This window comes from Sceloporus occidentalis, unplaced genomic scaffold, assembly GCF_023333645.1.
Source record: "Sceloporus occidentalis isolate IW3139 unplaced genomic scaffold, rSceOcc1.0.p SCAF_3, whole genome shotgun sequence".
NCBI classification, from domain to species: domain Eukaryota; kingdom Metazoa; phylum Chordata; class Lepidosauria; order Squamata; family Phrynosomatidae; genus Sceloporus; species Sceloporus occidentalis.
Genome location: NW_028316983.1, coordinates 54,854,793 through 54,877,487, shown reverse-complemented (window position 1 = coordinate 54,877,487; position 22,695 = coordinate 54,854,793). Strand labels below are relative to the sequence as shown.

The 22,695-nt window shown below is 41.0% G+C and overlaps 1 protein-coding gene across 3 annotated transcripts in view; it reads left to right on the top strand.

The window, feature by feature from the left end:
- LOC149315941 (complement component receptor 1-like protein) overlaps nucleotides 1-22,204 on the top strand; it is a 58,645-nt gene extending 36,441 nt beyond the window's left edge. For 2 of the 3 annotated variants that reach the window (XM_089514448.1, XM_089514450.1), the window contains exons 14-19: nucleotides 691-759; nucleotides 7,108-7,158; nucleotides 7,953-7,982; nucleotides 12,083-12,158; nucleotides 13,404-13,457; nucleotides 20,559-22,204. In XM_089514448.1, the coding sequence (XP_089370574.1) occupies nucleotides 691-759; nucleotides 7,108-7,158; nucleotides 7,953-7,982; nucleotides 12,083-12,158; nucleotides 13,404-13,457; nucleotides 20,559-20,670 (392 nt within the window). In that variant the 3' untranslated portion in view covers nucleotides 20,671-22,204. The remainder of the gene's footprint in view (nucleotides 1-690; nucleotides 760-7,107; nucleotides 7,159-7,952; nucleotides 7,983-12,082; nucleotides 12,159-13,403; nucleotides 13,458-20,558) is intronic. The other variant, XM_089514449.1, reaches the window with a different exon arrangement.
- Nucleotides 22,205-22,695: the final 491 nt, after the last annotated feature.

Sequence of the window (22,695 nt, the reverse complement as noted above, 5' to 3'; positions counted from 1 at the left end):
GTGTTAATTTCTTAGATTTTTTGATATGGCTAAAGAAATAGCTATAAATAGCTATAAATAGGTATAAAGAAATAGCTAAGTTTTACAGATCAACCAAGTTCTTCAGCATTCTATAAAATTAAACCATTGTTCCATTTTAAATTAAGACTGATTTGATTGAAACTGATGTTTCACCGGTGGGTATTTTTAATGTCAGCCAAATGCATTAGCTGCAGTTTGTAGTAAGCCAGCTTCCATGAGTAAATGAACTAATCATGCAATATAGACACTTTTTATCTTTCCAAAGACATTGGAGTTTATCACACAGGAGGAATTTCTCTTAAATTTGAATGAAAAGAAAGTGGGACCAGAACGCATTCATGTGAATTCGCTAGTTCAGCTAATTTAAGTGAAGTTGAATTGCATTCAAACTGACTTCCCATTGCCTGAAAATAGCTTGCCATTGCCCGAAATTGCGTGTGGTAGTTTATCTCGCAATAACATTAAACCCCATGATTGCGTTCGGATTGCCATTGGATTATACTTCCAATTTCCCTTGTCTGATAAACTTCATTGTCTGAAGACAAACCAGTCTGGGTGAATCTCAAGCATGGCAGCCCATAGGGACTTCTGTGACTTGATTGTTGAAAGGAGTCATTAATGAATGAACAGCCAACACCTAAATGTCAGTAACTGTCTCTTGTTACACAGGAACACCAGTAGAGCCAACCATAAGGCCCCCCTCAGAGACAACACGTGGAAACATTCCCAATGAAGCTGGTAAACAATTGTTTTTAATTCTTAATGATGTTGTATTTGTTTATTACTGTAATTCTGTAGTAATAAGCAGGCTGATCCTGCTTAGTTACTGAGATAAAATGAGATTGTGCATGTTCAGGGTGGTGGCGCAGTGGTTGAATGCCTGTACTGCAGCCACTCACTCACAAACCATAAGGTTATGAGTTTAATTCCACCAAAAGGGCTCAAGCTCAACTCAGGCTTGCATTCTTCCGAGGTCGCTAAAATAAGTACCCAGATTGTTGGGGGCAATTAGCTTACACTTTGTAAACTGCTTAGGGAGTGCTTAAATAATAATAAGAATAATGATGATGATAATATATATATATATATATATATATATATATATATATATAAATATATATATATATATATAACGCCGCTTCCTTTTCGGGGATTGAGGCGGGTAACAACAGTTTAAAATACAAGTAAATAACAACAAGGTCTCCCCTCCCCCTATTCCACCCACCTTAAAATATCAGTTTTTAAAATGAAATCAAGTAACACTACATCATAAAATATCAAAGAAACATTGTTCATTACACTGTGACAACAAGTCATAGGAGCACATATGGACAGGTTTCTTCATTCATGATCTAATCAGTCTGGATAGGTGAGCCTGAAGAGAGTCGTTTTTACCGCCTTCTTAAAAGCCTCAATTGAGGATATTTGGCAGATTTCTTCAGGGAGGTTATGCCAGATTTTTTGGAGCGGCAACAGAGAAGGTTCTTTGGGATGTTGTCACTAATCTAGTTCTGCTCGACTGTAAGAGATTCTTACCCGAAGGGTGGAGTGTGCGGGAAGGATTGTATGGAAGGAGGCATTCCTTTAAGTAAGCTGGACCCAAGCCATGTAGGGCTTTATAGGTAATAACCAACACTTTGTACTGTGCCCGGAAGCTAATGGGCAGCCAATGTCATGATTTTAGAATTGGTGTAATATGGTCAGATTTAGATTTTCCAGTGACCAGACTGTCTGCCATGTTTTGTACCAATTGAAGCTTCTGGACGTGGCACAAGGGTTGCCCCATGTAGAACGCATTACAGAAGTCGAGACCAGAGATTACCAGTGCATGTACAACCATTTCTACGTTTCATTGCTCCAGGTAGGGTCGCAGTTGGTGTATCAGCCGAAGCTGATAACAGGCACCCCTGGCCGTTGCATCAACCTGAGATGACAGTTGAAGCGACGTATCCAGCAGTACCCCCAAGCTGTGAACACAGTCCTTTAGGGGAAGTGTTACCCCGGCCAGGACAGATGGACTTATCTCCATACCCAGAGGGGGGTTACCTATCACAAGTACCTCTGTTATTTTTTATTAAGCTTGTCTATTTTCCCTTATCCAATTCATTACTGATCTCAGACAGTCATTCATAGGGGAGATGCCCTCCTTGGTCGCTGAAACAGCCCGAGACATAGAGAAGTAAATCTGGGTGTCATCAGCATACTGATAACACCTCGCCCCAAGTCTCTGGGTGATCTCACCCAGCGGCTTCATGTAAATGTTAAACAGCATGGGGGACAGAATGGTGCCCTGAGGGACGCTAGATGTCAGCTCTCTCTTAGAAGAGAAGCTGCCCCCCAGCATCACCATCTGCTGCACTGATAAGCAGTATAGAAATGTACTTGCTATTGCTATTGCTATGGTATGGCCATAGAGGCCACTTTCAGGTTTGGTGCAGGCTACAGTATTAGGGCTGCACACGTGGCTCCTAACACTGCCTAAAATGCCTTCTCAAGCCATACGACATTGTTCCATAGTCTTGCTGTTTACATCTCCTTTGTTTTATGTTTAAAATAGCTTTGCAACATCTTGTATAGCAAAGACTGGACATCATCAGCTTTATCCTTTTTCTTTTCTTTCTCCAAAATGCTTCCACCTCTATGGGACCCTGAGGCATTTATGGGAAGGGAACATGGTCAGGTAAATAGAGGCAAGGGCTTTGATTTCCAGCATGTCAAGCCAAAATTGCCTTTTTAAAAATACTTGAGTTACAAAGAAAGGAAAAAGAAATAATGAAAAAGTGGGGATATATGCAATATAAAAGAGGGTTAGGCATGTAGATTGATATATCCAGTTGGATTATTAAAATGAGCTCTATTTGGGAATACCTTTGAAGAGTGTTCAGAAACTTGAACTGGTTCAAAAAATTACAGCCATTTTTTTCTTGTTGTTTTGTTGTCTTTTGACTTTTGTATCTTGTAAATTTTTAACATTTTTAACATCATACCCAGCTGTGAAGAAGTGGGGTGCCAACTTTCACCATGGAGATTTTGAGACTGAATATGCAGCCAGGTCTGGGAAGTCTTCAGCATGCCAACTCGTGTAATTGTTGATGACGATGACCTGATTTTGGCAGACCTGTGAATCTCAGTTAAAACCAGTGCTGAGACTAGAGATATCCTGGAAACATATTGGGTTTGTAACTTATGAGTGGTTGGCTATACAGAAGCTGTCAGCCAAATGGATGCCAAAATGTTGGAATGCTGACCAGAAATAAAATTGAGTGGATACCTCCAAATTGATTTTGTAGCCTTTTGAATAATCTAGTGATGATTTTTTTGGAATAACTCATCACTGTTGATGAAACATGGTTCCATCATTATGATCTGGGGACCAAACAACAGTCCTTGCAGTGGCAGCACTCAAGTTCTCCCCAGCTGAAGAAATTCAAGTCTCAAAGATCAGCAGGAAAGGTTAGGGCCGCTATTTGGGGGGATAAGGAAGGTACTTTGATGTTGTCTTCAATAGGGCCAAAAAATGAATTCAGAATAGTACTCTAATTTGCTGTGCTGGTTAAAGAAAGCATTGACATTAAAGCAACAATATAAGCTGTGGAAGGTTCTTCTCTTTTGTTGCAAGACAATGCGCCTGTTCACAGGGCTGGCAAAAGGATGGATGTTTTGAAGAATTTAGGTTTTGAGTGTATAGATCATCCATCTTACTCACCAGATCTTGCTCCATCTTCTTATTTCCTCTTTCCAAACTTTTAAAACTGTTTGAAAGGAAGGAAATTTTCAAATGATTCAGAGGAGATAGCAACAGAGCAGTATTTCAGTGACCACACATCAGGATTTTTTTTGGAATGGTTAAGGAAACTTGAGAAATGACATGTCAAGTGTGTCAAACTTTGGGGTGAATATATGGAATAGCATGTAAATTTCATGGCTTTGGATCATTCACTTCTTGGGAGATTATCATACTAGGATAAGAAATGGGAGAAAAGTCCTATGCTCTTGTCATGTTTGCACGATTACAGGAAGATTTTCACATGACATCATGCACATATTGTACTTATCTCATCATCGAAGCGTCAGGTTAGTGCATTTTCTCATTAACGCCAAAAAAGCATTAATGGCTTGCCATTAGTGCTATCGTGAACATGTGAAAGGCAATCACATTTCAATAGTGCCATTGAGAATCAGTCATTAAACCTTCTGGAAATAAATTGAATCCCCCAATCCCCCAGTGTGCTGTTCAGCAGAATCACTTGCTGTCTGTGTCACACTTGTGAGTCACAGGAGAGTTCCTTAGCAGCAGGACGCCAATGCTAAAAGCTGCCAGTCTGCGGAATGTCAAAGTGCTATTTTACCGTTCGTGAATCGTTAATGCCTCGTTATTGCGACACCGTGCGAAAGTGGGTGTTGCAATTTTGCCATTGTATCGTTCTTGCTACATAATTTTACAATAGCGCTATTAAAGTGTAAATAGCCCTTGTATGATAATCTCCTTGGTCAGGTTAAAAACTTTACAGCACTCCTCATATAAGTTGGAAGACTTTTTAAAAATGTATTTAATGTTCTATTTGTTTACTATAGGTTTTACTGTGAGTAGTTTTTGTTTCTATTTTGCTGTGGCTTTTGTTTGTCATTGTCATTGTTTCCTTTTTTAAATTTGATTAAAGATGTCAAAAACATGTAGGTAAATCCAATGGAATAAATGGCTCTACTCTAATCAGATCTAGCAAAGGGTTTTAGGACTTATTAAGATGACATTTAAGGGGAGGGCTTCCAGAACTAGGCATGAGAAGTAAGAACAAAAAGGGATCCAGGGGTTGGGAAAAATCAGAGGGGATGTTTCTTTTTTTGCTTACTACAACTACATAATACCCCAGCCAGCATGGCCACTGAGTTTTAATAGGAGTTATGTTGTAGGAGAATAATGGGGAGCCAGAAGAAGGAAAACTCCTGGTGGTGTGCTCAGAGAGTGATGTGTAGCTGTTTGTTTCTACCTATGGGTTTTTGTGTTCTGGCCAAAACTAACAAAATAAATTTCAACACAGAGAAATGTCAGGTACTACTCTTAGGCAGGAAAAAAATGAAATGCATAGATATAGGACGGGGGACATCTGGCTTGACAACAGTACATGTGAAAGGGATCCAGACGTCCTAGTAGACCATAAGTTGAACATCAGTCAACAATGTGATGTGGCAGCTAAAAAGACCAATGTGATTCTAGGCTACATCAATAGAAGTAGAGTGTCTAGACCAAAAGAAGTAATAGTGCCACTCTGCTCTGCTTTGGTCAGGCCTCCCCTGGAATACTATGACCAGTTCTGGGCATTACAATACAAAAAGGATGTTGAGAAGCTGGAGTGAGTCCAGAGGAGGGCGACTAAAATGGTGAAAGGTCTGGAAACCGTGCCTGATGAGGAGAGACTTAGGGAGCTGGGTATGTTTAGCCTGGAGTCTAAGCTATGTTTAGCCCTGTTTAAGTATTGGAAGGCCTGTTTAAGTATTGGAAGGGGTGTCATGTTGAGGATGGAACAAGCTTGTTTCCTGATGCTCCAGATAATAGGATCTACAGCAATGGATTCAAACTACAGGAAAATAGATTCCACCTAAACATTAGGAAGACCCTCCTGACAGTAAGAGGTGCTTGACACACCCTTGAAGTGTGGTGGAGTTTCCTTCTTTGGAGGTTTTTAAACAGACTCTGGATGACTATCTGTCAGGTGTGCTTTGATTGTGAGTTCCTGCATGGCATAATGGGGTTTGACTGGATGGCCCTTGTGGTCTCTTCCAACTCTAGGATTCTATGATTCTGTGTGTCTGTGTATGTGTATAATTTGGAGTGCAGTTTTTGTTGGGGCTGTTTGTCTTGTTTGTATTATTGTGCTGCCTGTTGGTTGGGGAAAATAAGTGAAATAGCAATTTTATTGAGTTTTGTGGGGCAAATGTATAGTTTGCAATTTGGAGCGCAGAGCTTATCTCAGCCTTAGAGCTTTTGTCACGTTACTTATCCTGAGTGACAAGCAGCTCCCCCCCCCCCCCCGTGCCGATCCTTTTGTCGTGGTGACCATGATATTTTCTCAAATTTCAAAATGTACCCATAGCTCCCAAACACAGATGTCTGTTATGCCATGTCTCTCATCTGCTAAATGTAATGAAGCTCACGGAAACAGGGATGGGCAACTCTAGGGGCCACACTGAGCCATCCAGTGGATTTTGGGAGGCTGTATGCTCACGTACCCCTGAGAAGAGAATTGATCTTTTCTTTTTTTTGTCCCACAATATCTCCTGGGGTGTGTGTGGAGAAATTTGGGCAAGTTTTTGACATTTTTCTGGGCTATATTATTCCCCCCTCCCCCCAATAAGTTTATGCCAGCAACAGGACATAATCTAGAATCATGTTCTGGGTTACTTCCTATTGAAAAAATGGCCTTCCGGGCCCAAAATGGCCCAGGGGCAAAACTTTCCAGAAATGTTGCCCATGCTCGCAGGAGGAGCTTGGGGGCATTTGAAACAAAGCACTGGAAGAATGAGGGGGCACTGGGACCACAAAAACAGCCCTGTGGGGCAGAGGCTACGCTCTCATATTAGTCTAAAATATATTTATAATTATGACTACACCCTTAAACAATAAGTTTGGTAAGTGCAGAAAAATCTTGGGAATCCATTTGATCAAGGCTGCATCCGCACGTCAGAAATGTTCCAGCTTGACACCCCTTTAACGGTCATGGGTCAGTGCTATGGAGTTCTGGGATTTGTAATTTTGTGTGAGAGAAAGCTCTGTCTGAGAGCTCTAGTGCCACAACAAACTACAGTTCCCCAGTTAAAGTGGTGTCAAACTAGATCATTTCTGCAGTGTGGATGCAGTCTAATTGTTTTGAATTTTTTCTTTCTTTAGAATACCTTTATCTTCCATTTTGGGGGGGCTGGTGTGAAAGATCCTGTAGTTCCATCTGGCGTTGTCTGACTCTGCATAACTTACAGTATCCTTTTCTCTGCATGGACGACTTCTCTTTTTTGGTGAAGCTTTCAAAAAAATCTGTGTCACTTTTCATTAATTCTGAAGAAATGTTTTATAAAGTTCCCTCTTTTGTGCAGGATCTACACCGAGTCCGAGTCCAAGTGGAACAGTTCCTAATGGTAAACCAGGTAAATCTAAAAGATGGTGATAGCAAAACAAGTTGTTCTTTCTGCACTTCTAATAGGCAATGAAGTAGGAATAGTGGTCGGGTTAGTTAACTTGCTGATTCTCATTGTTTATTTTAAAACTACTGTGTCCCATGAAGTTTGACTTGCATGTAACACTAGATAAATAACTGGATCACTTCTGGTTAATACACAGAATTCTCAGTGCAGTTCTAGACTTAAGCTTGTCTTCTTTAAAACTGTTTTTTAAGCAGTGCATTTAAGGCTGCAGTTCTATGCCCGCTTACTTGGGGTAGGTCCCACTGAACTAAATGGGACTTGCTTCCAAATATAAATCCAAAGTGTTGATATTTTCTCCAGTCCAGTAGTGCATGTCAATGTGATGTTGACAGTTTATTTTGCTATCCAATAAATGTCTCTAGTTCAGCATGCTTGTTTCATGTACCATTGTACAAACAATTCTCTTATGCTGTTATGGCTGGCTTTTAAAAATTATTATTATTACAAAAACACAACTTCTGAAATTACTCTAAAATTTTGGAAGGGGAAACAGGTCCAGGATATTTTATTTTCAAAGGCTAACCATTGTAATCTTTTTAATAAATCACATCTGGAATTTGGAATACATCTGTATCCACACGATACATATTTTAGTAAAAAAGAAAGAAAGAAAGAAAGAAAGAAAGAAAGAAAGAAGGCCATTCCTTGGTTCCAGCTAGAGAAAAAATGGATAGTTCCACTCCTTGCTGATGAAACATCAGCTCTCTTATTTTCTTCTTTTCTCTCTTTTGCTTTAGAATCCAGCAACACCCTAGGAATTGTCATTGGTAAGTAATTCCAGAATGAGACCTTTTACTACAGTTACTGCTATGGTATCGACTGCTTGATTGAACTTAGATCACTTAATTCTCTGTGTCTTTTCTTGTTAAACCATTTTGTGGTTTAATTGCCGAAGATTCCTAAAGGTAAAGGTATTCCTTGACACGAATGCCTAGCTGTAACTGACTGTAGGGGGCGGTGATCATCTCCGTTACTAAGCCAAAGAGCCAGCATTGTCCAAAGATGAATCAGCGTTGTCTGAGGACTGCTCTGGTGGTCATGTGGCCAGTATGACTGCACCAAACGCTGTTACCTTCCCACTGAAGTGGTACTTATTTATCTACTTGCATTTACATGCTTTCGAACTGCTAGGCTGGCAGAAGATGGGACTAGTGACAAGATCTCACCCCATCATGCAGCACTTGGGCCTCAAACTGACAACCTTCCGATCATCAGAATAAGCCACTGCATCCTTTAAAGGCACCTACTTGGAGGAAATTGTGACTATCTTTATCAAGGGTTCTTTGAGTGCAGACATGCCTGCCTACCTACCTACCTACCTACCTACCTACCTACCTACCTACCTACCACACTGCTGCTTGTAAAGTTGCCAATAGTTGGCTCCAAATCCAGTTCTGTGGGCAGAGTTCTGATGTTACAAAAGAATGCCCAATTTCCAATTTAAAACATGCCTGTTTGTCTTTACAGACAGCCTACTGTGTCCAGCACTACAGTGTCCCTGAGCTAATATACTTGAATGGTTTTACCTTGAAAATATCTGGATAACTATCTGTCTTGCATTAAAGATATTTATTTAGCTATGAATAGAGTGTAAAACTGTCACAGCTTAATGAACACAGAACAGAAAAAAAAGAATCTTCATAAGCTCTATATTTCAAGGATATTTGCAAATGGCAGAATACCTGGGTCTTCTATGAAGGCAACATGCATCTGATACAAGATTCAGAATATTGGAAACACTTTTAATGAAGTGTTAAAACAGTGAAGACACAGTCTTTATTGTTGGAGTCAATAACCTGTCCACCTGGTTTCTCTGCATTACCTCCTCAGCAAGAGGATCACTCTCACTACTCATCTCAGTGCAGTTTATTGAATAGCCCGAGGGCCGTTTCAAAATACTAGTAACATAGTAATAAAGCAGTGCCACACACCTATATATAAAATGTAAATATAGTGCACTAGGTGCAATAAACCCCAATACAATATAGATACATATGAATAACCTGAGCATGCACCAGAACCAGAACATGCACCACTTGTATACAGCTTATACATATCTAAAAAGTATATGATATATGCTAAAAGATATACTAATAAACAGGTAAAAATAAAATGGTTACACAATTGAACAGTAATATGTAAGATAGCTACCATAGAAAGTAAAACAGAATTAAAATTGAAATTGAAATGGGAGGCAGAAATAACATAAAACATCCGTCATCGTATGTCAAATCTGTTCATCACCCTTACAATTAACACCAATCATCCCCACATATCTAGATCTCAACAGTGATGCTTTATGAAGGAACCGAGCTGTGGCAATAGAGATTTTTGAATCTTGTCCACTCATAAAGTATGATATTCTGATGTGGGTATCCCAGAATATTGTTCGTTTAATATAGGGATGAAGGTATTGATCCCTTTCCACTTGGTACAGATTACATCTAAACAAAATGTGTGCTAGATCCTCAATTTCATGATCCCCACAAATACAAGTTCGTTCATTATAAGGGATACCCTGGAATCTTCCCTGTCTTACCATGGTATCAAGTTGGTCGAATCTTGCTCGGGTGAATGCCTCTCTGAGATGTTTAGGGATCTGTATTTTTAGATAAGATGGCATCTGAAAGGACCGTTTGTATTGGCTCAACCATTTTAAGTTGCCTACCCTACTGAGTGTGGCTATGTCTTCTTGAGCCGCAATGTCCAAAATTCTCTGTCTTGCACCCTTTCTTGCTTGATCGTTCATAGTACAAGCTACAGGGAGGCCACAGCTCTTTATAAAGTTTAACAGTTGCATAGACCATGAAGATTGCAGTTGAGAGTGCAACTGTTCTAATAAGCATATTCTAGGGAGTCTGTTTGGCTCCATTTCATTAATTTTGCACCAGTAATTGAACACTCTGATTTTAGCTTGAGAGTGGATAGAGTAAATTTCTAATTCCGCTCTTACAGCAGCTGCTGAGGTCCTTTTATCTACTCCCAGAATACTTCTCAGACGTTGAGACTGGGCTAGTTCTACTACTGCGGTGGAATTTAGACCCCATACTTCTGCTGCATATAAAAGCATAGGTGTAACCTTAGCTTTGTATACATTAATTATTGGGGCTAAGGAGTCTGGGTACTTGTTGACTTTTAGTTTAAGAATGAGGTTCATACAAGCCTTTGCTCTAAGTGAGCTTTTGTGGTGATGGCATGACCAGGATCCATTCTCATTGAATGTTACACCAAGGTAAGAAAAAGACACTACCCATCTGTTTTAGCAGGATGCGTGTATGTATTTCAGTACAATACAATTTAATCTTGTTTGGAGGTTTTGGCCTCATCCACACTTCAAAAGTAATCCAGTTTGACACGACTTTAACTGCCATGATTCATTGCTATGGAATTATGGGAACTGTAATTTTCTGAGACATTTAGACTTCTCTTGGACCACATTCACACTGCATTGTAACCTGGGCTCCAATTTGATTTAAATTAGGGATAATAATATAATAATAAATAATAAAAATATTATTTATATTTTCCCGCCTCTCCCCACAGATCGAGGCGGGATTACAGCCAGTATCAAATCAATGATAAATCATAATTACAATCATTTAAAATCAACTCATAAAATAACATATATCTAAAAAACACACCATTTAGAAATACAATTTTAAAAACGTCCTGAGGTTGATATATATTTGGGGTGATTTCCCTTATAAAGGGTCAGAGGGGTATGCTTTCTGGAAGAGATGGGTTTTCAGTGCCTTGTTAAAGGCGTCTAGAGTGGAAATGAGTCGAATCTCTTCTGGGAGATTATTCCAAAGTGTTGGGGCCATAGCTGTAAGTGCTCTTTGGTGAGTGGCTATTAATCTCACTTTGGGATGTTCGAGTAGGAGCTTCCCAGTTGTTCTGAAAGTGCGGGGCGGATGTTGTCACTTGAGCCAAGTTTTCCTGACCCGAATCAGGGATTGTTCTCACTTGAGTTGGATTATCCTAACCCAAATCAGGGGGTTATTCTCACTTGCACCAGGGTTTTCTGACCCAAATTAAGGGGGGGGGTGTAAATCCCCCTTAAACTGGCTTTTTTAAAAAATGGATTTTCTTGCAGTTCTTCTCAAAAGAACTGCTTTTTTTGCGGGGGCTGCCAATGGGAACATGAAAATCGATCCCATCCAATCCCTTCCCTCTTATCTCCCCTTGGCACTTCTGCTCTTCCTCCCCTTCCTCCTCTCCCCTCCTGCCAGGATCATGGCATTTTATCCCATTGCCAATGTGAACAGAATCCAGGATAAATGTCACAATCATGGCAAATCAATGCCATGGAGCAATTCAATTGTGGAAAATCAATGCCATGGAGAGATTCGATTGTGGCATTTCATGGAAATAACCAGTTTTCCACACCAGGTTATTTTTTCAGTGTGAATGGGGCCTATAATTCCAATCATTCCATATCATTGAGCCTTGGCAGTTAAAGCACTGTTGAACTGGATTATTCCTGCAGTGTGAATGCAGTCCAAGTCTTAAACCTTTCTTAAAACTCCTTTTGGTAGCCTTCAGTGGTACACTGGGCAGTTTCTGGACCGAAAAAACTGCTAACTCTACTTTGTTCACCACTGTCATTATTGTACTTGTTGTGTAAATCTTCCCCAGAGATAGGGTTGTTTCCAACTTATGGTAATTCTAAAGTGAACCTATCACAGGGTTTGCTGGGGTGAAAAGTGTGTGATTTGACCCAGTGGGTTTCCATGGCTGAGCGGAAAAGTGAACTCAGGTCTCTAGCGCCATAGTCCAAAGCTGAAACCACTACACTATGCTGGTTCTTTGTTTTGCCTTTACTTATAGCATAATCACTCAGTTTCTTTCTCTTTTCCCCATCTAGGAGCTGTGCTTGGTGTCCTAGCGGTGATTGCTGCAATTTTTGCATTTTTTATGTTCAGACCTCGCAATACAGAGAAGTGAGTCAGTCCAAGATATGCTACCTTTGGTTTCTTATAGCCTTTCTGTGGCTGTGTGAGGAAGCATCTGCTTCTGGGCTTAACTGTTTCTCCTGAGTCCTCTTCTGTTCTTTGACCAATTGTCACACTGTAAAGCAGAGAGTATGAGTACATGGTCAATGATGAGAATGTAGGGCTGTAACCAGTGGTCTTGCAACGATCTACACTGGAACTACTGCTTTTCAGCTTATTAGTAAATGAACTGCAGTTAAGATGAACTGTGAGGTGCAGTGGCATCTCTAGGGACCTAGAGGTGCCTCTAGGACCTAAGGTGATAGTGGTGGTGATACCACTATTCCTCAAACACCTACCTTTTGGCAGAAATGGGATGTGGCATTCACCTGTTTCCCTTTAAAATGCTTTAAGAGATGGTGGGAGTGAGGTGAAGCTCAGTGGGACAAGAAAGAAGAGGCCTCAGAATTCTTTAAAATTAAAATTTCACATTTCAACATTTTAATTTTTTAAAAAAATAATTTAATTTAATTTTTAAAAATAAATTAAAATGTTGAAATGTTTAAAATTAAAAATGTTTAGTTTTTTGAAAATGTGACTAGCTGTGCAAACAATGTATCCATGATATAGAAAAACATGATGGAGAGCAGGTTTTCTTCCTCTCCCATAATACTAGAATGCTGGCTCCTCCACATTTGCATGTTGAGAGATTTAGAGGTAAATAAATACAGTGTGTCCATGGCTTACATGGGGGATTGAAAGTAATGGGGTTTGGGCGCAGCATTGCATACATCATTTCCTGCTTGTCGGGTGGCTTTCAGCGTAAGATGAAAGCCACGTATATGGTGCCCATGTATGTGCAGCCGCACTTTAGTTCTCCACAGAGTTACACTCTGGAATTTAGTACCACAAAAAGTAGGCATCAGAGTGGTTGGCTTTAAAAGGGGGGTTAGACACATTCGTGGAGGATAAGGTCACTGATGCCTACTGGTCACAAGGACCCTGATACCAGCCAGGCCTTAGGGAGGGAGTATTTCACTACTGGGCTGCTGCTGCTGAGAAGGCCCTCTTCTGCAGCATTGCCAATTTCTGGGGAATTCCCCAGGATCCGGGGAATTTAAATAATTTCTTTCCAGGGATTTTGACTGAATTTTTAGGTAAATATTGGGGAATTCCAGGGATTTTGGTAAAACATTCCGGCGATATATCTTTGAGGCTTCTTGGCAACACTGCTTCTTCCATGCCCTCCCACAGTGTACTGTATCCAGGAGTAAAACAAAGTGGAATCCTCCAGGAGACATCAAGCAGGTCAGTTTATAATCTCCATTTGTAGCTTTCTAAACCAGGGGTAGGCAACCTTTTTGAGCCGGGGGCCGGGTTGCTGTCCCTCAGACAAGTCGGGGGGCCGAAGCTAGGGGCGGAGCTTCCACCCTCTGGGGGCGGAGCTTCCACCGAAGCCCTGCGGGGGGGAGGAGGCGTGTGCCCGCCCTCTCCTTCTCGGTCCTTTTCTACCCAAACACCCCCAACCTGCATTCCAAAACACACACAACAGCACATTTGTGCATTTCACATGGCTCTACTTAATGTGGCCTCTTGCATATTTCAGAGGCTTATTCCATAACCAAACCCCTTGGGTTTAACACTTAGCATGGTTTAACATGGCTATGCATATTGAACATGTCAAGGTGGTTTCACCGTTCTTGCACCAAGTGTACTTGGTCAAGGGACTTTGGTATTTCTTCACTGCGCATGGGTTTGTAAAAATCACAGCAATTTACATTGGCCTTGCCTCAGAGGCTTGCTGATATCAATATCACCATTAAAGAACCAAAAACACACAGAAAAGGCACTTTGGAAAGTCACACTCTCTTGGCTTCAGAAACAGTGCGTGCATGCCTCTGAAGCTGACTCATATCATCATCATCATCATCATCATCATCATCATCATCATCATCATCACCACACTATCGTTGTCAAAGCAAGGGAGACTTGTTAGCATTAAAAGCACCCAAAACACGCTTTGGAAGGTGACACTCTCTCGGCTTCAGAAACAGTGCCTGCATGCCTCTCAAGCTGACTCATATCATCATCATCATTATCATCATCACCACTATCATTGTTAAAGCAGAATACTGGAAAATATGGAGTTTAAGAACACACTTAATAAAAACAAATACTGGAAAATATGGAGTTTAAGAACACACTTAACAAAAACAAATACTGGAAATGGGCACCCAACTCTTCCTCTTCATCCTCCTCCTCTTCATCCTCCTCCTGCTCTTCCTCCTCCTCCTCCTCTTCTTCTTCATCCTCCTCTTGCTTTTCCTCCTCCTCCTCCTCTTCTTCTTCATCCTCCTCCTGTTCTTCCTCTTCCTCCTCTTCTTCTTCTTCATCCTCCTCCTGCTTTTCCTCCTCCTCCTCCTCCTCTTCTTCATCCTCCTCCTGCTCTTCATCCTCCTCCTCCTCGGTGCCAAAAAAAGGGCAAAGGAAATGGCCGTTTCCTTTGCACTCTGGCTGCAGCCCGGCCCAACAGAGGAGGAGCTCCTCCTCCGGAGCCTGGCTGGCCAATGGGGGCAGACTGGGGCTGGAACAGCCCCGCCCTCTCTCACAGGCTCTGGCCTGGAGAAGGGGCTCAGCCCCAGACTCAGGAGGAGGAAGTCCTTCTCATCAGCCCTGCGCGCGGCCCTGCAAGGGCGCGCGCAGGGCCAGCAGAAGTGCCTGCGGCCCAGTGCAGAGGAGTAGGAGTAGGAGAAGGAGGTAGGCGGGTCGCGGAGGAGGGGGAAGAGGGCAGACTGTGCAGCCATGCAACGCCCAAAAAAGGGGGTGGGGGAGGAGGTGGGTGGCTGCTGCGGGAGCGTGCAGAAGAGGAGGAGGGGGAGGAGGAGGAGCGCTGCCCGGCCCGCAGCCAAGGCAAAATCCGGCCCCAACCAGGGAATTGGCGCTGCGGCGGCGGCAGGACCATGCTGGGGCCGGTCCTGCCGCCTTACCGGGCCGCATCTGGCCCGCGGGCCGGGGGGTGCCAATGCCTGTTCTAAACAGATTGAAATGGAATTGGTCTGATTTCTCACACTAATTTCGTTTTTTCCTGCTTTCTTTCTCTGTGTGCAAAAACGGAATATTTTTTCCATTCTGTGGATTATTTTTTATATATACCATGCATTATTTATTTATTTGTTTATTTATTATGGTATTTATACCCTGCTCTTCGGCATTAAAGGCTATCAGAGCGGCTTACAATTATTATTTTTAATTAGATGGTTCCCTGCCCTCAGGCTTGCAATCTAAAAAGACACAACACAAAAGGAGAAGGGAATGGTGGTGGGAAAGGGGATCAGGTTCAGCATTTCTTTTCTCCCTCTGGGGCCTGGACCAAGGCAGATGGATTGGAGGGAGGGCTCTGCTTCTTAAGGATAGGCCTGATGGCATTGGGCCTGCCTTTTCACTCCCTCCCAGGCTGGATGAAGACAGATACCATGAAGGGAGGGCTCTTCTTCTTAAGAAGAAGATTTACAGAACTTTATTAGTACAAATTAAGGTATCCCAAAAGTAATGCAACAATGATTTCATATGGTTTACTACAAGCAAAGAATTGAAACCGCAAAGGAACTGCTGTGGGGTTTCTTAGTTTTATTATTTATTTCTTCATGTCACTGTGAAAGTCAGTCCTTATTCAAATAGGTTTAACCTTGGTTAAAACTCTATCTTCCCATTTGAAAATCTTCATAATTGTTGTTGTCATTAATTGCCCCCAAGTCATTCCCAATTCATGGCAACTCTGTGCGTGAAACATCTCCAAGACTCCCTGTCTTCCACTGCTTTGCTTAGGTCCTGTAAATTCATGCCTGTGAGCTCATTAATAGTCTATCCATATAGCATGCAGTCTTCCTCTCTTTTTACATCCTTCCGCCTTTCCTAGCATTATTGCCTTCTTGAGTGAGTCATTCCTTCTCATGATGTGATCAAAGTACAACAACCTCGACTTTATCATCTTGGTTTCCAGGGAGACTTCAGGCTTGATCTGTTGTAGAACCCATTTGTTTGTTTTTTTGGCTGTCCTTGGAATCCTCAACATTCTTTTCCAGCATGACATCTCAGGTGAATCTCAGATGAATTAATTTGCTTTCCTCACTGTCCAGATCTTGCAACTGTACATGGAGCCAGGAAAACAATGACTTTCATGCTGAGTTGCATATCTTTACATTTTAGAATCTTTTCTAAATCTTTCATAGCTGTGCTCCCCATTCCTAGTCTTCTTATTTCTTGACTGCAGTATCAGTGTTTAACCCAAAGTATGGAAACTCTTTTACTATTTTTGTTAGCCAAACATTCCCAACATGTCCATTTGAAAGGGGAGTCCTTGAGTGAAGACACGGGAAACCGAAGTGTCCAAAGCAAAACGCAGTTTATTTGGCCAAGACGACAGCACGCCAGTAGATGGTGATGAAATTGCTGCCGCAACTCCTTTCCATTTCTCAGTGTCATTTATACACCAGTATACATTGTTACAAATTTTCACAGATGCAATTCTTAGTAATTCAGCAATTCTTATGCCAAACCCTTTTGATTGGCTTATTAAATGGCAGCAGTTAATTGGTTGCATGCAATTTACATGCGCTGATCACACCACTTTCTCATGGCTCTCTGCATCTCAGAGCACACTCACTCTGGTTTCCTGCTACCGTATTTGGTCCGTTAACCTCTAGGCCTTGAAGCAAGTAGGTTACAGAAGCGGAAAGCAATGGTTACATCATTTTCCCTCCTCTCATTCCCCCCTTTTTCTTGTTGCTAATGAGCTCCCTTCAGTAGCAACTCTATTGCTTACAGCCATTGTATTTTGGTGTTCATAGCCTTCATCATGTTACCAGTACTACGTCTCACACTAGACAGCAAGCAAGGCACAAACATCATTATGCAACATATTATTAGCAATATCATGCCTCCTAATATTATTATGTGCTTTACCCATCCTCCAACATCAGGTAGCCACGCAGTTAACCAATCCCACCATGATCCTGAATTCTTAGTATACGTTTTTCTCTCTGTCCTTGCTATTTCATGTATTTTCTCCAGGCTTGTTTCTATTTGACCAGTTCAGTTAATATAGTGGCAACAGGAAGTATTCAGCCACAAACACAATCCCCCTTGTTTGCTTAATAGGTAATCAAGAGCCAATTTATGTTGATACACCGTCTCTGCTAGAGAATCTACCTCTGATTGTATGTCACTCAACCCCTCCTCCATTGTATTTGCCAGTGCCTAAAGCTGATATGACAAAATCCGAATTTGTCTTATATTCCAGGCTATTCCTAGCCTAGGAGATGTTATTGCAATCAATCTCTGACCCTCAGTGAGATATGTCTTGGCTGGATCATATCCTATCATTGGGCTGTAACTTCTCCTCTTTCTGACTCCTTCCCAACCAAACTGCTTTTCCTATGCTTGAGGGTGTTGGTCAAAGGGATGTGCCACTATTCCACCTGTTGCAAGAGTTCCAATAGTACAGGTGCCATTCCAGGCAGGTAGCAAGTGTTTGCCTGCCCATTTAACACACAACCAATAAAACCCTGAGGGTAATCCATGAATCTACATTCGATTATACCCTCTTGCCTGTACTTGGAGCTTTACAACAGCACTTGTCTGTTGTTTTTGACCATATAATGTGACCAAATTCAAGCTGGCATCACATGCTAGAGGACTGTGTAGTAAATAGTCAGTACATGGGGTGTTCTTCTCAAATATGGGAATGGTTAGATTGCAATTCTGATAATTACCAACCTTCATCCAGTGATGATTCTCACTTGTACTCATGTTCCATCTTGGTATAAATATAGATGTTTGTGGAACTCTTTCTGATTCAACACTAAATGTTGTGAACCGCCCTGATCTTACGGAAGGGCGGTATACAAATAAAACATTTATTATTATTATTATTATTCTTGGACCCATGTATATCTCTTGTCCCTCAGGTGTGCTGCTAATTTGAGTTTTATTCCAACCAATTAGACTTAAAGTTCCCGTGGGTCTAATAGGCCATCCCTGCCTATGATTGGTTGGTCCTCTACTACACACTCAGCAATCTGTAACATTAGCAGTGTTAACAATACTTTCTACTAGCTGATGGAATTCATTATATCTCCATCCTGCTTGGGTGGCAGTCACCAACAGCAATACTATAGGCATGGATTTGTCTGGTACGCATCCAATTGGATTGATCAGGAGGTAAATGAGTAGCATGAGCAGATAGATCACCACTATATGAGATAGAGTACAAAACCTTAATGTGAAGACGGGGGACATATAGGTGGGGGTGATGCAAATGTCTGAGTTTGTGTTTCCATGTCAGTCTTGCAGCATAACCCTCCCCCCTTATGTCCCTTCAGTCTTTCAGAATGGCTCTCGGTAGCTATTCCTCCTGTTCTTCGAGGTGGTGCTTGGTCACCTGGCCTCCAGAGAGTGGTTCTCACGATGCTGACTCTCTGTCCACTGGAACACAACTGTTATTTATTGTAGGAGTGAGTCTTTTCAATTTTACCTTTAAGGGATTGTCAGGGTCCAAATGAACTTGCCAGTCTGGGTCTACTAAAGTATGGTCCTTCTCTATCCTGGTGTAGTGGATCCAAGGTTTGATTCCAATCAGTTTCACTGTAGTGGGAGTGGTTAGTAGTATCTCATAAGGTCCTTTCCACCGTGGTCCCAACAGGTTACTCTTCCAATCTTTCAGCCATACGGATTCGCCTGGGGAGAAAAGGGCAGTGACAGGAAAGGGCAGTGACAAGAAAGGGGTATCTGATTTCACCCACAAATTGATATAATCTTTTCAATTCCATACCCAACAATTGCACTTCTTTAATCAATTCCTGTCTTCCCAATTGTTCAGGGTCTCCTTTCATTAAATGGATTCCCAAGGGTGGTCTACCATATACCATTTCATATGGTGACAATCCCAAAAACCTGGTTGGTGTACATCTGACTTTTAACAATGCCATTGGCAGTACCCATGTCCACCCTAACCCTGTTTCTTGAAATATCTTGGATATAGTCCCTTTTAAGGTCCTATTCATGCGTTCGGACTTCAGGTTCAGTAAGTGATTCATCCTTCAAGTCTGGTCAACTGGAACACACAGTAGTCACGATTTTTTCACACTCATGTATAGGGTCTTCTGGAATGGGAAACAGTGTGGCTGAGTTAAGCATCAGCCCAGTCTTTAATGATGACTTCAGGGTTTTCTTGCATAGCTGGGCTTGGTATTTCTCCAATCTCAAACTTGTCTTCTACTTAGGCCTTCAAATTTCCAACAGGGTCTGAATTAAGTGTGAGGTTATAACTTCAACAGTTTGTCCATAAATAAGTTTGGCAGCTTCTTCCAACAAAAGAGAGATAGCCACAATGCTTCTGAGACAGCCTGGTTATCTTTGGCTCACAGGGTCCATATTCTTATTGAAACAGGCAACAGGCTTTTTCCAGGAACCAAGATGCTGGGTCTGCTGATGTCTGATTATCCTAAAACAGGTGGGCTACCAAGGGCTTGCTTCAGTTGTCTTAATGCTTCTTGCTGTCTGCCTGTCCACAAAAAGGTGCAGACTCTGGTAGTTTTTCTTTTAACATGTCATACAGTGACTTTGTCAGGGAAACAAAGTTTAAAATCCATATTCGACAGTATCCTGCCATTCTGAGGAACACTCGCAATTCCTTCTTGTTTCCACGTAAAGGTTGGTTACAAATAGCTTGAATTCAGCTGTCTGCCAAGACTCTGGGTGCCAGGTCTTCTACAAGTAGAAATCTTTTCTTTTAGCAGAAAGCCACCATTGAAGGTTAATATCACTTCTGGGGTCATGACTCTAAATGTGTATTAACTTAAGAGAATGTAGTGTTTGTAAGAATGATATTTAAATGTTATATAATGGAAACTTCACCCCTTGTCAGGAACTTTTCTGTCTTGCCCTGCTTCCAGTTCCATATCTTACATCCCTCCAATAAGCAAAAGCAAATACTTCCGGCTTGTGGAAGGTCCTGCATTGACACCTCCGAGATTCCCATAAGAGAAGAAATCTATTAATGCAAACATTTTTTATGTATCACAATTTTCAGAACTGTTTCTTCTTTGTTCATACTGCATAATACTAATACATTTATTCTCCTTTGCTCCTAATCTGCAGTCACTAACAGTCGGTACATTACTTTGTGGGCTGTGTGATTGAACTTTCCTGTCAGAGAATCCACAGCCTTTACCTATCTTTTTAATGAGACTGCTGTCCTTGCATTTCTTTCGAAACGTTGGTGTGTTGTGGAATGGAAATCATGTGTCCTTCTTCTTTCTGAAAGGGAGAACCAAACCTGAACAGTTTTGAAATTACTGTCAGTGAAATGCAAATATATGAAATTAAATATGTGTGTCTTTTTTTCTACAGAAAACTTGACCCTCGTCCTGGCCCTTCTGATTCTCATCATACTGTTTCTAGAAGCAGACCTAGTAGCAAACCTAGTAGCAAACCTAGTAGCAAATCGACCCTGAAGAAATAATGAAGTTTATCCAGACTGTGATTTGTTTTCAACTGAATTTCTGCAGTACACTCAAGTAACCCTTCAGCTGCTTATTAATTCCCAGTTCTCATGTTCGTACTTATGGAAATTGGCTATACAGATTGGGGCATCTTCTGGAGCATGAGAGGATGTTTGCACCACACAAGAATCCTACTCATTTGTATTCGTTGCTTCTGCATACAACTCTTCAGCACTTCTGCTTGTGCAGAACATCTCTTTGATGGCGATAGAGGATCAGTGGATTGGGGTGGGACATCTCTACCCAGGAAGTAATGCTCTAACTTATTTTAAAAGCATGTGGACATTTTGTAACACAAGTGTAATGGGATCCTGCTAGGAAGCACTGAAAGTTATTTTAGTATTTTAGTAGGAAGACCATGTATTTCTTTCCTTTGGGTTGGTCTTATCTTGAAGGGATGCAGGCATACTTGCTAAAGTCCACCATACGCCTTATTTCCTCAGGATTTCTTGCTTTGAAACATCCCAAAATAAGATGTATCTAGTATATTTTTGTATGCTTTGTGTACTTTAATAAGCAACAGAAGTGTTCATACTTAACAACAACAACATAACCCTCAAGGACACTTCTAGGACACAACCATTTCAGTGAACATGGTTTATGAAATTATCCCACTGAAACCAGTGGAACCAAAAAAGCATTGTGCTTTGGCAAGATGGAATGCAAGCTTGTATATAGAAAAAAGCTTTTGCGTGTTTTTAATTAAAGTTATGCTTGCATACTGCATATGGGATTGTACATATCCTTACTGTGTTGATTGAATAAAATATGAAACCTGTCAATATTAAATCCATGTTAAATAAAAGACTAGAAGTGTCATATGTGGCTTTTCTGCTGAAGAGCTTGTGTTCTAAATCTTGCTTACAGATATCAGTTTATGGTTGCACAGCAATGTACAAAACCATAAAAATAGACAAATGTAACAACTTCTTTGTAGTGTCCCACTAGGCATTTTCAACAGCCATTGTTCTTAAGTAAAACCAGTCAGTTGGGTATAAACCTGTTCAAGTAACTGTTATTATATTTATTGTCTGTGGTGACGAACAATGCATATTTAATTGTGGGGTATTTTTGTGTGTGAAAGATTGTTATTTGTGATTTCCAATTGAATGCTAACAAAGGCATTTCAGGCTCAAAACGAGAGCTACCTTTTGTTTATACAGTGGCCCTTACTATCCTGTGATGTTTGGTTCCAGGACTCATAGTGGATATAAAAATCTGTGGATGCTTAAGCCCCATTAAATATAATGGTATAGTGAAATGGTGCCCCTCATCTAAAATGGCAAAATCAAGGTTTGCTTTTGTAAATTTATATTTTCAGAAAATATTTTCAAGTTGTGGATGCTTGAATCTGTGGATAAGGAACCCGTCATCCGTGGATATGGGGAGCCAACTGCAATTGTAAATTCTTATTGGGCTTCACAGTTGAAAAAAAGCAAAAACATGTTTTGCTAATATGCACATATATTGAAATGTAATAAATTTACCAAGTGATGCAGGACTCTTTCCTTGTATTAATTGAAATGTAATGACTAATCAGTAAAGTTATTTCTATGTGGAGTCTATGAAGAAAGATATAGATTTCCTAGGCAAAAGACGTAAGACCATCATATGGGGAAAATGAGAGCTATGATGTTTTTGCACTCAAAGCAACAGTCTACATACATGTATGCTTTAACTCTGGATCTTAGTTGTATTCATTCAGGTGAACAAGTGGGGAGAAGGTGGCGTGGATACGCCAAGTGCTGACTTCAGTGTCTGTTTGCATGCCAGCTCCACTTCTCACGTTGATACCTTTGATGTGAAGGTTTGAAAAAATTCCAAGTGTATTTATTTGAATGTGAGTGACTGTTCAAATACAGTTAATAAAGGATTAGGAATAATTAAGAATCAAAAGCAATAACCTACGTAGATAGGAAGTGTGTGATAAGAAATCTTTATCCTGAATGAAACCTCTCATGATGAACTTTCTAATGAAACGCAGT